Source organism: Chelmon rostratus, chromosome 16 (assembly GCF_017976325.1).
Source record: "Chelmon rostratus isolate fCheRos1 chromosome 16, fCheRos1.pri, whole genome shotgun sequence".
Lineage (NCBI taxonomy): Eukaryota > Metazoa > Chordata > Actinopteri > Chaetodontiformes > Chaetodontidae > Chelmon > Chelmon rostratus.
The window spans coordinates 18,006,435-18,023,686 of NC_055673.1; the positions used below are offsets into that span (position 1 = coordinate 18,006,435).

General features: G+C 44.5%; 1 protein-coding gene across 1 annotated transcript; it reads left to right on the forward strand.

The window, feature by feature from the left end:
- Positions 1 to 11,674: 11,674 nt before the first annotated feature.
- Positions 11,675 to 15,968, forward strand: heyl (hes related family bHLH transcription factor with YRPW motif like). The gene is made up of 5 exons (XM_041955776.1): positions 11,675 to 12,164; positions 14,100 to 14,166; positions 14,257 to 14,340; positions 14,496 to 14,577; positions 14,871 to 15,968. Exons 1-5 carry the CDS (start codon positions 12,085 to 12,087, stop codon positions 15,554 to 15,556), a joined length of 999 nt encoding a protein of 332 aa, XP_041811710.1. The 5' UTR covers positions 11,675 to 12,084; the 3' UTR covers positions 15,557 to 15,968.
- Positions 15,969 to 17,252: the final 1,284 nt, after the last annotated feature.

Below are 17,252 nucleotides of genomic sequence, written 5' to 3' on the forward strand. Positions count from 1 at the left end.
TGGTAAAACTTAAGACAAGGTGATGCTGGTTCAATCAGACAGACAAACCTATTAGACTAAATCTAATTCAGTCTTTATATAATGTCATATGACAATGGGTCTTTCATGATTAGCAGGATTATCTAGTGGCAAGATCACAAAATATGGGAAAGCCCCCGGTTTGACCCCCATGTGGTCTGTATTTCATGTACATTTCATGATATAGCCCTGCTACATGGTGATGTTAATTGTCCATCAAATTGACTGAGTCATTACTTTAAGTATGAAAGTTTTAACACAGAACTCGGGCTGAGGAAGTGTTCAGTATCAAGTAAACATCATGGTGCCAGCCTTAAGTCGCTGCAGCGTAGTGTGATTAGTCCTGTCGTCACTGGAAGTGGGTCGGCTGTAACTCAGTTGGAGGCAAGTTGCAAGAAACTGACACAAACTAATTTAATTAAAAGGGAGTGTAAACACTGCACATCGTGTGCCCGATGTGCAACATTATTTTACACAATGTTCCACTCAGCTGTGATCAGCAAACAAACCAGTGCGCTGTTCATCTGTACAATAGGGACAACATGTACAAATTGACGTCCAAAATTCCTTTTTAATTGACACCATACTGACAGTATGTAACAAAAATGAAAATATCATCATAGAAACAGATAAACTTGCGAATTAGAGAAGAGATTCATGGAAGCATTTAGAGTATCATGATGAAAACCTGATGGTAACTATATGTTTTCTACAGTAAAATGTATTCTTCACTGTAGCTTGAATTTTGAGTTGTGTCTGCCATTCTCCGTGGCTGAAACCCACTGATAGTGATGATGACAATGATGATGATGGTGATGATGTTGTGGGGAAGTGTCACCCTCCTTCTCATACCAATTCCAGCATGCCGCTGCGCCACCGCAGGCAGCTTGCGCCTGCCCACGTTGTCTGCTCAAGAATACTTGTTTATTTGCCTTCCATTTCGGAGAGAAAATAATTGCTTTTTTTATTTTCGGACATAGCGAGAGTAAACAAGTAGTTCCTTCAGCGCTGCGCCACACCCTCTCAGCACAATCCACAGCTCTCAGAAGTGTTTTTACACTGATGGGTGCCGACCGAGCGACTTATTTGTTTCAGATATTTTCCCATGGCAAACAGGGCGAATACAAAGGCTTCGTGGTGGCCTGGGGAAACCACAGGGTAGGCGTACATGAGCCTCCATACTCACCCGCTTTTGAAAATGAAATTTATAGCACCTCATAAAAACTCTATTCACGCTTATAAGCACTAAATATAAACCAGCAGGGTTTGACTCGACCCTTGTAAACTTGACCTGATGGAGCGTCGTGTCCGGCTGACGGCAGGCCAACCGTCGGTTGACCTAGCTGCCCGTCCCTAACACGAGTCTATCCCAAAGTAAAGCTGAGATGGGTTGAACTCGGAGGTGGCTCGGGTTGCTGACCTTCTTCTTGCACTGACTCAGGGAAACACAAGGCCTTTGTTTTGGTCTTTTGTTGACATAAGGGCAGGAAACTCCCTCTCCACAGACATTTCACAGCCAAGCAATCACACTGGAGTTTGTACAATACTGCCCTATCTGTGTGGCAGTTTAATGCTAGTTTACACCCAGCAACCCCTTAGGAACAAATAATATTGTTGATTTATGCCAGGGTTTTGGCTCTATGATTATGATGGCGTATGATTTACCGATCTAAGCCCAGTCTAAAAAGTAAATAGATGTAGCGACGGCTGTTATGTAAGGCTGCATCCAGATTTGGGACCTCACTCATTGTGTGTGTTAGCCACTGTGAGACCCACGGCTGGCACAGAGGGCTCCAGCAGCACCCCTCTGGGTCCCTGTGGTCTGCGCCTCAGCACATAACAGCCACTTAGGCCGGCATTTTCCCAGGCTGAGACAACACACCACGGTGGCAGCGCGAGCCACAGAGAGGGCCTGATTAAAGAGTAGGGACAATGGAGGGAGAGAGACCGTGGTGGCATTTTCCATCTCTGCCGCTGTCTCCTGGGGGGACCAAGTATGTGCCATGAAACGTTTGAATTATCCCAGAATCTCTGGAATTCAGACAGAGGCACCGCGGAGAGGACCCTCGACCGGGGATCAAAGAGCTTTGAGAGGAGTGCGGTGGACTGGTGGTGAAGTCGAGTACATAGGGGAGTATGTGTGTGTGCATGCTTGTGTGTTTCAGAACACTGACTTGAAACAGATAAAGACAATGTTTGAATTTGAATCATATTTTCTTTTATGGCTACATGTCTAAAGATGTTTTCAGAAAAAAAGCCATGTTTGACTTCTGAGGAGGCAGCGAACATTGAGCAATGAAATACAGGCATGTGGTGTGTGTGTGTGTGTGTGTGTGTGTGTGTGTGTGTGTGCTGCTGTCCTTTTATCCCTCATGGGATCAGATAAAGCAATCATAGCCAATCATTGGGATTCTAATACAGCGGGCGCCCCTCTCTAGCTTGGAGACGCCACTCTCCTCTGTGGTGGCAGAGGAAGAGGAGAGCGAGAGGGGGAAACCTCGTCCCTCTCTTTCTGTCTATCTCTCTCTGTAATTATCACTTAATGTTGTTCGGTGATCTGGAGACGTCTGTCTCTTGCTGTCCTTTCTTCCCTCGCTGGAGAGGAAATGTATAACAGTCTGAAATAAATCTGCCAGCCTTTTTATTATTGTATATTTAGCACCAGAACAGAGTAGTAAATGGAGCCGTCCCAGACCACAAGCTTCCGGTAGCGCAGGGCCTCAGCGCTGGCTGGCTGTCTTTGCCACAGCCAAGTCCAAAGATCAAAGCCTCTTGTACTATATACAGTTAGCTAGTCGTCCTCAAGCATTGACCTCAAGCAAGTTTTCATGTCTGAGAAAGACAGCGTGTGTTTGTGCATGAGCTACATGCAGAGTGTATAGAATTAGTTCACTACGCAAGTATGCCTTCCAGCACGCCGGTTTTGCATGAACATCTGTTGTGCGCGCTACTCCGAATGTGCGCGGGAGCTTGCGTGTCTGTCGACGTCCATTTATGTCTGTGCAGAAAGTCGAGCTTTGTCATGGCATTGTTTTGTGTTTGTTCCATGGCAAAAAGTGACAGCATTGCATTGACAGAGAGAAAAGTGTACAAAGTGGTGGCCTGGCAAGTTGTCTGTGAGATCTGTGAGCTCGTGTACTCTGGGGGGGGCTTCTTCAGCTGCCAACGGGTACAAGGAAAACTAATGAAATCAACTAAACTCGACTGCTTGTGATTTGATCTGAGAGATATATCCACATATTTATGTTAAGAAGGAACATAAATAGCCACAGGATTACAAATTGGTGTAATGCAGGGGTTTTTACAACCAGGAAGCTGCCCGTGTGTAGCCTAAAACTAGTTGGCAGGCGTGCAGAGAAGTTTAAATAGCTCGCTCAAAGTAATCAATAAACAAATAATCAGCTAAAAGTAACAATTAGGAAAATAAAATAGCAAGCTACAGGCGATGAAGAAGAAGAAGTTTAAACAGCTAAAAGTGTGAATACATGGTGGGAAATACACGGTTTAAATCTACTCCAGCTAAAAGCAGTGGATTAATTGTTGAAATAGTTGCTAAAATAATGAACAAACAGTTCAGATAATTAGAAGTAAAACTGTCGAGCAAGTCTTAGCTGAAAGCAATCGTGCTACCATCACTCCAAGTGGTAGCAAATATGATCAACAATCACAAACAGTGACAATTCAACAGTATGAGAAAATGCAGCAAGAACTATTTTTATTTGAGGAACAGTGTTGAATAACGTCCAGTTTCTAATGCATTCATAAACTCATATTTGGAACATAGCGGGTGGTGCGTGAGCTCATCTGACAGGAAGGTGGGGGTGTGTCAGATGAATAAGAATGGGAACCTCTGTGATAACTACCCATGATAAAGCTTTTTCAGTTCTTCACTCAATACACAGTACAGAGTGTGTGCGTGTTTATAGATCAGCTGAGCTGATCCAATCCATTAGATTTAATGGCAAGCTCAGACTTAGTTTGGCGACAGTAAAAAAAAGCACACAGACAGATTCCGGATTCAGCGTTCAGTGCATCCATTATTTCAGTAGTAATTTTTAATTATGAAAGCCTCAATCAAGACCATTAAAAGTGGTACCAACTCAGTCAGGACGCTGATGTTATGACCCTCATCTTTCCTCCAACAAAATCTTCCTTTCTTTCCTGCACACTCTCTTTAATCCCCTTCTGGGAACACTAAAATGGCCCAGCAGCGCGGTGGCGGCGAGTTTTTATGCTGGTTTTTAGGGGCTTATGCCTGCTCTTTGGAGCTGCCGTCGGAACGAGGTGTCGGCTGGATGCCTCCCTGATAAGGCCGTAATCTGAGGTGTAAAGTTATGAGGGGGATTTGGGAAAGTGAGAGGCTGTCAGGGAGCAACAGCAAACGGGGTCTGGGGCGGCGTTAAACAGGGATGGACTGCTGTCTCCGAGGTTTATGGCTCTGTGAGAGGTTTCATGAACCAACCAAATGGTATCCAATTTATCTAAATCTCTTAATTTCAAGTTGATCTGGGAACAGATGCATATGTTTTCAATATATCCTCGTCATGTACAGTTTCCTGTTAGAACTGCACGCCTTTTCCTTAGACACTGACAAAAATAGAAAGCCGATAGAGGAATTAAGCATCGCAGCACGCCACGCAATAAAAACGAGTCTCCGCCATAAACTTGAGGGATAGTCAGCTTCCCAGTCAATACGCTTGAGCGAAACTAGTTTTAAAGTGGCTAATATTAGCTGAGCCTTAACCCCCCGGACCCCCTCTCTCAGTCGTCAAATCAGGCGCAGCCGCATGCATGGCTGAGGGGACACTGTGGATTAGCCCTGAACTCTTTCATTTTTCACTTTCCCCTTCCTCCTCCTCCTCTGCTTCTGCGGCTCATAAAAGATTGCGTCCCGTGTGTGATGTGGCGGAGGAGTGCAGTCAGAATGAACTGATTACGGACGAGGGCCGGCGTGCCTCTGAGACATGGCACCGAACGACATTCTTGAAGCACTTAAAAATAGTAACAGTTGGCTTTTTTTTTTTTCAGGTTTGTTTTTCTCATTGGACGACTTTGGGGCATCCTCTCTTGGCTTTTTTGGAGACTGGAATCATAACCAGATTCGTTTTTTTTTTTTCTCCTGCCCCCCGCCCCCCCTTTCATGTTGTTATTGGGAGTTTGTTTAATCTTGTAAAGAAAATTGGCTTAGCGTGGGAAAGGCGGAATTCTTTTGGGGATAGGTTTTGTTGTTTTAGAGTTGTGCGCGTTGTTTTTGCAGCGCAGGAAGAAAAAGTGCCAGTTTGTGCCAAAACCTCATGAAGTATAGATAAAAAGGGGCTGAGTGAGAGGGAGGCCGCAACACCGCGACAAAGATATGGGCTGTCCGAGCAAAGAGCTTTACAAATGATCATCTCCATGGGGAAAAAAAAGGGGGGGAGGGCAAAATAAGGGAGGAGGGGAGTGGAAGAGGAGGAGGGAGGAAAAGAGGAGAAACAAATGTGGATGGATTGGTGGGAGGAGGAGGAAGATGGGTATTGGGGGGAAATAACGCGGAGCAGTGAGGAGGGAGGGGGGGAGATGAGAGGGGAAACATTCCCCCTCGCCCACATTAAAGACATAAAAAAGAAAACAAACAGAAAAACATGTCTGACATAAAGAGGCTGGTTTCCGCGGCGACAGCACAATGGCTGCCTGTGGCTCTCGGGGCCCTCGCCGTCCCGTCTGGGGCCCGGCACCAGCGAAAGTCACCGCAGTCATAGGGCCCATCAGCGTGTGTGTGTGCGTGTGTGTGTGTGAAACATGGTGAATGTCATCATGGGCCTAGTACTGTGGGAACCGCCATGAAAGGGACCCCACTCGGAAGCCACAAAAGTTCCTTTCTGCTTCTTCTCTTCGGCTTTTAGCCTCTTTATTTATTTTTGTGTAGGGGAGCCGGATGAGGAGGGAGGACTCTCTCTCTCTCTCTCTCTCTCTCTCTCTCCCCCTCCCTGTTCTCTCTCTATGTCTCTCGCTCTCTGACAGGCGGCATTACCCATCACTGCCCTCTTGACGTCCCAAATCACAGCAGCCACTGTCTCAAACATATATACTGACTGTGTCTAACCCCATTTCACTGGAGGTTTATTCACACCTCATATCAGCTCAATCAGGTCATTAAAAACACAATGCCGCTCTTTGGAAGCACCCGATAGGAACAAACCTGCCATTCCCAGGAGCGCCTCATATATCCAGGTTACTCTGAGTCAATGGTGGAGACGGCCAGACGGGCTGTGCCACAGGTCCCAGGCATTCCTTATGTGTCTGAGGGGCAGATAATTCCCTCATGGGTCCAGCCTGGACAGTGCCAAGCTACTCCAGTGCCAGTTCCCATGCCAATCCAACCTTGACCCCAGTGACTGAGCGCCCAGCCACCGGCTGACTATTATAAAGGCCTCATACCAATAAGAAATCAACTGATTTTTGGGGGGTGTATGTCAATAGCACTTGCATACAGCAGGGCACCATGCAGGGCTCCTTTGACCACAATTGGCCTTTCATATATTCTCTGCAGGGGCTCTAGACTCTGAGCAAACATTTGATTTTACATCTGAGGGGTTATTTTTGGGTGCCTTGTTATTTTAAAAGATATGTTCACAACATTTTTACTCTTATTAACATTCCTCAAATTTAAAGAAGTAAAAAAAATGTAGTTTTTAAAACCACGGCTGTAAAGTGCTTCACAGTTACAAAAACAAATTAACTAGCTGAAAGCATTGATCAAAAGCAGCTAATCATTTTTAAAGAATAACAATTCGACGGCTCACCATTGAGGCTTTGCTCCCTCATTTATGATAACGATCTGATTTCAACTCATCAATCTGTGTCAACAAGGTTAATTCTATGCTTTTGTATTAAGGTATCGTTGCTGCAGTGGAAACTTTGCATCTGCATATTTAAGTTTTCTGATAAACTGAAAGATTATTTTGTCATTGTCAGAATTTAGTTTAAAACATGTGACTGAACGGGGCTGTTTTCTCATATCATGCACATTGGAGTGAGGATTTATTTCAGCTTTATTTTACCATGTCTTTTATCGTTTTTAAATCCTGTTCTGTGTCTTTATATGTTGCCATGTCTTTCTAATAATATGTTTTATATCTTTAATTAATGGATTTTTACATCTAAAGGTGAATAACAATAAATGAAAACAGACTTTTTGTTTGTTTACAAGAAAACTCTACAGGGTCCTTTAAACACTCTGGAGTCCAGGTTCATTTTGGGTCATGTTGCTGACTATCTATGCATTAATTTTTGTTTTTGTTGAGCACATTGTAAACTGTCTTTAACACATGCATGGTATCCCTTTTTAAAACTGAAGCTCAGCTACAAGTCTGGTCAGGAACCCAAACCTGTGAAAATGATGCGGGCATTTGGAAAGATTTACTAATCTTTAATGACAATCACTCACTATTAATATAGAACATCACTAGGTTGTAAAATATTGCTCACATGTACAGAAGAAATGCAAAATGACTTTATTCCAAGTCTGAAAGTGTGTGTATGCCTGCAAATCACTGAAAACATTACAAATTCAATTTTAAGAAATTTTTCCAGAAAATGTTTCATGGTCATAAAATGAGACATAAATAAGCATTTTCAAGTGGTTTTCCCAGCTTCTGCATGGTATATAAATCAAGTTATGTTACTATTAATAAAACATTTAATATATTCAGAGCTGAATAGACTCCAGAGGTTTCAGAATGACTCACTTGTATGATATTGAGACCACTACTGTTTGTAATTGTGCGCTTTTGTTACGAATAAAATGCACAAAAGAAGACTGGACGTGTGTTTGATCTTTAATGGCTCTTTAATGGCTGACTGTGAGTTATTCTCTTCTTTTTCAACAGGTTAAAATCCTCTGGGTGTCTTTTTGCACTTTTACATTTTATGGGGAAAAAAATGTCGCTGAAAGTTGTTTTTTGCCGCTTAAAAACAGAGTAGAAATAATCAAAGTCAACCATGCAGTGAGACACATCTGATCAGTTATTCACTCTGACATGAACGCGGGGGAAAAAGTCGCAAACAAATGCTGAGCTGGTTCCATCTCACAGACTTTCAAACAATAGCAATAGTCATGCATCAGAAACAATAATTGCAATTGTTTGTGCCTTATAAATTGTGGGTATGCACTGTCCACATGCGTGTGACGGAGCTGTGTGTGTGTGTGTGTGTGTGTGTGTGTGCATGAATCAGTTCATGGCCCATGTGTGCGTATTTCCCCGAGCGTTCACACGTTCATACTCCAGTTGCGCATGTGTGCGTGTGTGTGCAAATTGTAAAAGTATGAGCTTGTTAATTTCAATAAGGGACGTTGCCTTGTTGTGGTTTGGAGGGATGGGAGGGAGAGGACTTGAAGTGGCCGACCAAGATCGCCAGAAATCTCCCAGAATTCCATTCCGCCATCCAGTGCCAGCTCTCCCTCTCCTTCTTTATGTTTCTCTCCATCACCCTCTCTTCACACACCCCCACCATGAAACCATTTTCATAATTAACTTATTTATTTATTCGTTCATCTTCTTAATTACTTTCCACTTCGAGCGTGTTTTTCGTGCAACTTGCCTCATCTTGGAACAACCGGGAGGTGTGGCCAGCAAAAAAAACAAAAAAACAATGAGTGAAGCCAGAGTGATTTCATTTAGAGAGGGAAAAAAAAGGCTTGTGATACAGAGAAGAAAGTTATTCTTTGAAGGGAAGGATGGGCGGGTGATAAAAATAACAACAGAGAAGAGACTGAAGCCTGACTTCATAGATGTCTCATTTCTTTCAGACTGTTTTCTGATGCTGAAATTAGATCCAGATCTGAATTAAGGAATGATTGGTAATGAAAGGATATGTAGACGGGGGGGCTTTTTGTAGGGAGGTTGGGAGGAAGAGAGCGAGGGATTTCTCTTCTCTGTTAGTCCTGACTCATACTCACCACACTCTGATCCCCCCTGCTGACAGTCACACTGATTACTGACACTTGGGTATTACAAACACACGCACATGTATGTGTTTTAAGTTGGTTTATTGCTTTACATATAATATAATAAAATTCAGGCTGGCAGGGCTCAGTTACAGCCGCATCAAATGCAAACACAAAAACAAGGCTGTTGAAAAGGACATCCTCTTAAAAGAGACAAAGAAAAAGACACATCTGCAGTAAGTAATCAATCAAAGTTTACCTAATTTTATTTACAAAGAGCGGGTTGCAACCTACAGGACCAAACTAAGTAGCCTCCAAAAAAACATACACATAGATCTGGCACCCATGCATTGTGCTTGTAGTCGGCTTGTGTTTAAACTAACACACCCTTCCAGTCTGCCAGGCAGGAAGAGACACACTCAGCTGGGCATTGTGTGGAAGGGGGCATGCCACTTGGCCTCTCTCCGCCTTTCACACACACATATGCACACACTGCAGGGTCAGTCCGGCATCGCTCCTAACAACGGGCGCCCTGGCTTCGCGTTTCCATGGCAATCTGTAGGCTACCAGCAATCTTCCCACGGTGGCAGCGGAACCGAGTGCTGCAAGGCACCGTGTGTGTGTGTGTGCATCTGTGTGTGCTTGAGTTACATGCAGCGCTATCTTGCCCAGAAGTTCAGACAGTCACTGGGCTGATTCCTCTCTTGACCCCCTCAGAGCCTGCCTTCGTTTCTGCAAACACTGACATTCATGCAGGTCAGATTTCAAAATGTTTGGAAGAAGTTGGGTTTATTAGCTCTGATCTCACTTTCTCGATGTCAGTGGCAGAAAGTAGCCACAGACCCATTGCATGCTTGTTACTACTGAAGCATACACTTATTGTGTCGTCACATGATCAAAAACAGACTTCACATCGGACAAAATCCACTTTTTCATTACCCAGCAATCATCACTCCATATCTATATATGACAAAATACCAAAGCTAATGACAAATAATTATTTGAGGAGTGTATTATTTTTTTTTAAAGTTTATGCACAATAAGCATCTCATTTTCTTTGCCTTTTCAAGGGTTTACAAAGCAAGTAGCGGCATTTTGTAGGTAACATAAGTTCTTCTTTAAACACGTGCATATTTCATAAGGCGCTAACTGCATCACTTGTCAGAAATACTTTCTGAAAATAATATTCAGCAGATGCACACTTGGTAAACCCTAATGGTACAATTCTGTGAATCCCATACATGAGGGCTTACAGGGAACAGGAGTATTACGTCCTCCAAAGGAGGAGAATACGACCCGAGACCGCACATCTGGCTAGGTGGTCTCAAACCGTACGACTCGCTGTAGCTCCCTTAAACTTTAGTTTCAACATGGTCGGTAAACACTGTTGCATGGCAGGCAACCAACAAACAAAGTAATATCAGATCTATTACATTTGTCTTTCGTGGGTTCTTTATACATTTCAGATGAGAAGTGGCCGCTGGCAGATAATGGCAGCTAGCTAGCATTCACTGCCACAGAGTGCTCTGCGATTCCCACTGAAATAGTTAGAGAAAAGTAGCTAACGCATAAGCAGCTGAAAGGGTTAGCGAAAAGTAGCTAATGCATAAACAGCTGAAAGAGTTAGCGAAAAGTAGCTAATGCATAAACAGCTAAAAGAGTTAGCAAAAAGTAGCTAATGCAAAAACAGCTAAAATAGTTCGCTAAGAGGGAAACCAGTTGAGTTTCGTTTTATTATAAATTGATTAATAAAATGTTCAAATAGTTAGCTAAATAGTAACAGATAAGGTGTTCACATCGTTAGCTAAGAGTGGATAGTATGATTAAAACCTCTAACATCTGCCAAACTAAGTGGTGGTAGCACGTAGCTTTTTGTAAACTTGTCCAATTTATCTCATACACTGACAATTCAATTGCATGAAAAAAAAAATATTGTGACTGTAGTTGTTTTTATGTGATTAAATAGTGCTAAAAACAAACATTGGTTGATGAAGTTCATGTAATAGTGCTGTGGGCACACGCCTCATTGGCTTGAAATGAACTTGATATACATGAGTTTACACTGTATTTAGTATTATTAAAGCAATATTAAGTATTGTTTTGGGATGAAACAAGAAATGTGCACAAGTATTCAGATTTTTCTTCATATTTGCTGATCACTGACAGCTGCCTGGAGGTCATGAGCTTTTTATCGCAGCAGTTTTCTCCCTCTGCTCTTTGTCTCTCATACTCACCCAAAAGGTGAGTTCAGCGACTCCATTCTCACAGTCACCTGTGTGAGCGTGTGAGAGTCAAGCTTTATGCACTGTCACACACTCCCCCTGCAGATGATGGAGTGTTTTCACACTCCATCATTCCCACACTCCTCACCTCTCTCCTTCCCTCCCTCCCGCTGCCATTGTTCCACAAAGCTGCGTAATTAAAGGCGCAGAAAGAGAAAGAAAGAAGGATAGAAAGAAGGAAGGAAGGAGAGCAGGATGGGATTGGAGGCTAATTGACTGAGGATGACTGAGCAAAGGGGTGGAAAGATGGGGCAGAAGGGGGGAGGGAAGGAGGGTGACAAACCGGGGAAGGCCAGATTAAAGGGAGGGAGGAGGGACAGGGAGAAGAGGCGGGGGAGCCAAAACTGGCAACCCTGCCCCAACTGCCAAAGTCCTATTTTGTCATTGGGTGGCTGTGACAGAGAGAGGGAGCCAAGAGAGAAATAACAGAGAGAGAGAGAGACAGACACAGAGAGAGAGAGCGAGAGACTATGATTGGATGCCAGTGATAGAGTAAAAGACTAAAGCAGCTTGTGAATTTTCTTAGTTGCCATGGGCCCTTGGGGGTCGATCAAGTGGCACTGCTGACTCACAGAGGAAAGGACAGAAGACACATGAAGAAACAACAACAACAGAAAAAAAACAAGTGACAAGAAGTAACTAAGGACAACAAGGCTTTCATAAGTAACAGTGCAAGAGAAACAGAGTGAGGGGCACACAGGGTGAGAGCTTCGTCTAGAGGACAGACGGTCCTCGGCGTGTTGCCTCCGTGCAGCAGAGCGAGCGGCCGACAGGATCACCCAAATCCATCAGTCCACCATCCCTCCATCCATCCACCCGTCCATCCGTCAGTCCAGCCAGTGAGGAAGGGGCAGAGCCATGAAGAGACCTCACGACTACAGCTCCCCAGACTCGGACACAGACGAGTTTATTGACGTGGGACAAGAAGACAGCTTTTGGTGAGCATCCGCCAACCACACCTCAGGTTGCAACACATGCCCTCCAGTCACGCTTTAAAGGGAAATTACATGGTGTAGAGCTGCAATCAGTAGCTAAAGACAAATTTGCTCTAAACATATTTGGCAGTGAACTGTGGGATTTGCAAGCTTTTTCAGCGTTTCGATGCTGCCATACACGAAACTGCAGTTTTGAAAGTTGTAAGAGGGCAGGAAAAGTTTCAGTGTTTCCGACTCAGATTTAAAAAGCGATTATGAAAAATGAGTTTTCTGCATTAAGCTCAAACACTAAATAATTTATGAATATTTAACACCACCAGCCTTCCAAATAATCTGAGCTGTCTGCACTAACATCAGGCCATTGGCAGCAAATCTTCCATATTCGCTGGAATTTATATCCACTGCATTTCCCTCTCAAGGAAACCGTCATGTTTGCTTCTTTAATTTGTCAATGTTAGTAAACACACAGGTTTGTATTAGTCATTGCACGCATGACATGCATTACAAGTGTTGTTTAAAAATGATGTAAGGCCTGGCATGTCTGAAGCATGGAGTCAGGAGCAGACTTTTCTGACAGCGTATCATTTGAAAATTAATGCAGTTAATATAAAGCATCAAATATTTTTGGGTTAGTTTTTAACTGAAAGTTATTGGGATGTAACAATATTAAGGTTTATTCTTTTCCACCTCAGGAGCTCTTTGGTGTTGCATAAAACAGAAAAAACTCAACTGTCAAATTAACACTAAAGCAACAGAGAGAGACACCACCACAGCAAGCATGCTGAGGCTTTTGTAGCATTTTGTGGGAACATTTGACGTGTATGACATTTTGCTTTATTTGACAGATTTAATTCACTTTTAAAAAATACTGACATTCTGCAAGGCTGTTATTAGGGTTCATAAATCATAATTTGTTTTTTATTCACATGAAATTATCTAGAAAATAAGAAAGCTTTTAAGGTATAATGCAAGATTGTTAACTTAAATACTCTTTTTTGAAACAAAAAATTATTTGAACCTTTGAATGCAAATGTGCCAAGCTGTTTCACTGCAGTTTATTATGTGTAACTTGTTTCACTGTCGTGGAAAACGTCTGATAAGCAGCAACATGACTCCCAGCACTGCACATAATCTTTGCACGTCATTTTACCATTTTGCTTTTTAGTTGAATTAGTCAAATTCCTCAGGAAATGTGGATTAAAGAGGATATTCATTCCAGTGTATGTGTATCAGTGTGTGTGCAGAAACACTTTCACAGCAATACTGGTTACATCACAAGCACTGAGCAAGCCAGTGACACTAAAGACGGTTTGGATAAATCAAATTGCCATGTGACACGCAAACAGAAGACAGTGCTGCCTTTTCAAGTCAGCTCCATCAAACATAAACCTAAACAAAAACACACAGCTAAATTGGCAGCCTTCATGTTAAAATCCAATAGAAACTCAATAAGTCTCTGGTGGGGCAGTTTGAAGGGGACTCCAAGCTGTCAGGCTCTTTCAGGCCTGTGAGCCGAGAGTTCACAAACAAACACAATCCATATTGAGTGACTGCGCTCGGCGGAGCTCTGATCCCATGCTGCACGCTGGAGTCCCATGCGAGCGAAAGCGTCGCCCCGAGGCTATATAATCATCTTTCTAAAAGTGCTTTCGCTCAGATGGAAAGGAGAACAGCATGTCATTTCACTGAGACTAATGTCCAGAAATGCATTAAACCAAAAACAATGTCGTCCTCCCTCCTCTCACGGGCACTCCTCTGCCGTTCTGTGCCCAACAAACAAATTAGATTGAAGGGAGCTGATGTGCCATCCTGCCTCTGTGTCATATTAGGGAGGGTAATAATAACAATATGCAGGAGAATCAAAGTCACCATGTTTTTCTTTGTGCCAATGCCATCCCCCCCATCTCCCTCTTTCTCTCTATCTGTCTCATGGTACAGCCCAGTCACCGGGTCCATGTCTCCTGGCAGCGCCTCGCAGATTCTGGCCCGAAAGAAGAGAAGAGGGGTGAGTGGATTATAGCCTTGGATCTTAATCTTTTTAGTCCTGTCATTTTTGGTCGGCCCTGACTGTCTCTCTGCTCTTCTTGTTGTGCAGATCATAGAGAAGAGGCGCAGAGACCGGATCAACCACAGCCTGTCAGAGCTCAGGAGGCTGGTGCCCAGTGCTTTTGAGAAACAGGTAACCGCTCACGAATGAAGCCAATATTACTCCCCTTTTTACTATTAATTAAAAGTACTTTTATTAAATTTTTTATCATTAACTAAAACCGCTACCACTTGTTAAATGACATAAGTAATGCAACTGAGTCAAATGTTGCTCATTTTCCCCTGCAGGGTTCATCTAAGCTGGAGAAAGCAGAGATCCTGCAAATGACTGTGGACCACCTCAAACTCCTGCATGCCATGGGAGGAAAAGGTGACGCTGTGTCACAGTTTGTTGCTTGCAAAAAACAAACAAACAAATGCACTGTCTCACTTTTTCTGCATCAGGTTCATCTATTTTCTGTAGAGAATGGACACAAAAGCCCTTGAAATAATGCTGGAATATATAAACTTCCCATCAGAAAGTAGACAAATGTAGTTATTTATTGTCGTCTTTTTTTGGACAAAAGAAAACACGCAGCATGTTCAGCAGGAATGTTTTTCAGGACGAGCTGCATTCCATTGCTATTATTCAGTGTATGACTAAACTCTCTTTTCCCCTCTCAGGTTACTTTGATGCAAGAGCCCTGGCAGTCGACTACAGGACCCTGGGCTTTAGGGAGTGTGTTGGGGAGGTGGTGCGGTACCTCAGCTCCCTTGACGGGGAGTCCCCGGATCCCATAGGGGCCCGCCTGGTCTCCCACCTTTCCCACTGCGCAAGTGAGCTCGACCCTCTGCTCTTACAGTCGGCCCCGGCCTCCGCCCTGCCCTTTCCTCCGTGGCCGTGGGCGTCCTTCCCTCAGATCTCCCCCACCTCACAAGCCTCCTCCTCACCTCCCTTCCCCAGTGGGCGAAGGGATCTTGCCCTGCTGGGGAGCTACCCGTCGCCCGCCTCCCTCCGCCTCGCCCCCCTAGCCGGGTGCCCGCAAGGCGCGCCGCCGCTCCTCGCGCCCACGGCCCTCGCCACCGTCCACAGGGTGCCCTCCCTCGCAGCACCCCCGGTCCTCGCCCCCTCCAGACCCACCCAGCTGTCCCCTCACAGCGCCACCAGGGCCTCGCCTCTCCCTCTCCTCACCCCTTCCTCTTCCTCTCCTTCTACCTCCTCCTCCTCTTCTACTTCATCATCTTCTGCCCCACTGCAAGTCTCTTTCAGGCCCTTCGCACCTCTGGGGTCTCCCGCGGCCCAGCGCAGGAGCTTGAGCGAATCAGCCAAGTCGGCCCCGGGATGGGGGACTGAGATCGGAGCTTTCTGAGGGTCGACTCTGGTTTTGCTTTCCAAATGAACTCTGTACAGTGGACATGGAGCTCCCATGTGCACCATGTAGCAAACATGATACCTTTGGAGAAAGAAGTATTGAACCTTTGATGATTGTCTCTGCTTTTGAGGGACTCTAAAAAGCCATATCAGATTGTGGATGAAGTTTCAGATAATCACAAACAATCACATAAAACAGAATAATGAAGGAATGTGAAAGAAAAGAAGATCTGAATAAGTCATAATCTTGCAGACAAATACACACATACAGTGTCCAACAGAGCCATATATGCAACGCTCAACAGAGTGACGTTGAGTTTTCACTGACTTTTAACTGTGATATTTGTTTTTTTTCCTCCAAAACATTTATACATTTGATTACATTTTCCAATTTTAAAGAATGTTCAACAAAAAATCTCTATAAAGACTAAGTGCCTTTACCTTTTTCATGCTCATGTGTGTTTTTTCTGCCTGTGTAAGTAAATGGCAACATGTATTTGCAGCTATACATTGTGCGCTGTCAGTACAAACGGCAAACGAATGGTTGAAAGCTACATGCTAGCCACTTATCCATATTAGCCATGTCTGCAAACACTGTTTGCATGTTCCCCAGCCGTAACCCCCTCAGTATCTAAGCTGTCTCCAGTGACGGCTGATGAGAGCTGTGGTCTTGTGGCTGCAGAGGATAAACATGGTGGGAGCTGGTGATGTTTTTGGGATGCCGCGGCGAGGCAAACAGACCCATCACTTTGCCCTCTAATTGGCAGTCCCCTGTAATTAACTTTACCCTCATATCAGTCCATGTATCTTCCTCTCCTCTGCTGTCTCTCTGCCATTCTTTCTCTCCAATCTTGTGGTACACCAGCGGATATCTTCTCTCCCTGTTTGTCTGCGCCACTGTCTCCTCAACAATGGACAGACAGTAAGGGAGAGGGCAAGAGGGAGGATGGAGAGACGGAGAGAGGGGAAAACAAAGAAAAAGATCTGAAGGGCTGTGGTTGAGTGACTGATTTGGCGTAGACGTTCAATAACAGGGTGGGAGGGAGGCAGGAGACAGGGTTAAGGGAGAGATGAGAAGGACTGCGAAGGTTTAAAAGGACAGGAAGAGAGAGAGTGTGAATCAGCGAGAGTCGGCCAGCGCGTAGAGGGCGCTCAGGAAACCCCCCGGGACAATGATGAATGGCAGTTGCAATGAGTTGTTTCTCAAGAAGATCAGCATAATTGTGCCGTGCTTCACCAAACCGGCTCCGCGAGGATGAGAGAGCAGAGAAGAGCCTTGTGTGTGTTTACTGCTGGAGAACGCTTTGATCTACTTCAGGATGCAATGTCTGTGGCCTGCGGTCCAAAAATGTGTGTGTTCCGCAAAGTGCATATTGTTTATTCGAGTGAGTGTGCTAGTGTGTGCTTAAGCCAGTTTCATGTGCTCGCCGCCCTGTGTGTGTGTGTGTTTGTGCCTTGCTGAGTGTTTTGTTTATGTGGTGTTGTGTGCACACACGTCTTGTGTGTGTGTGTGTGTGTGTGTGTGTAATGTGAGTCTTCAGGGCTGGCGTCAGGACTGAACCGCACTGGCGGCGTGGCTCTCGTGCAAGGCCGGCCGGCGGTCGGACGGACGGTATGGTGGTGGAATGTTTGTGGAGGGTGCATGCGTACACACACACACACACACACACACACACGCAGGCACTCAGACAACA

Bases quoted from the DNA above. Each gene is read 5' to 3' on its own strand.
- heyl (XM_041955776.1), top strand. From the start codon at position 12,085: ATGAAGAGACCTCACGACTACAGCTCCCCAGACTCGGACACAGACGAG. The intron at 12,165-14,099 runs GTGAGCATCCGC...CTCATGGTACAG, and splicing joins GGACAAGAAGACAGCTTTTG to CCCAGTCACCGGGTCCATGT. The intron at 14,578-14,870 runs GTGACGCTGTGT...TTCCCCTCTCAG, and splicing joins GCATGCCATGGGAGGAAAAG to GTTACTTTGATGCAAGAGCC.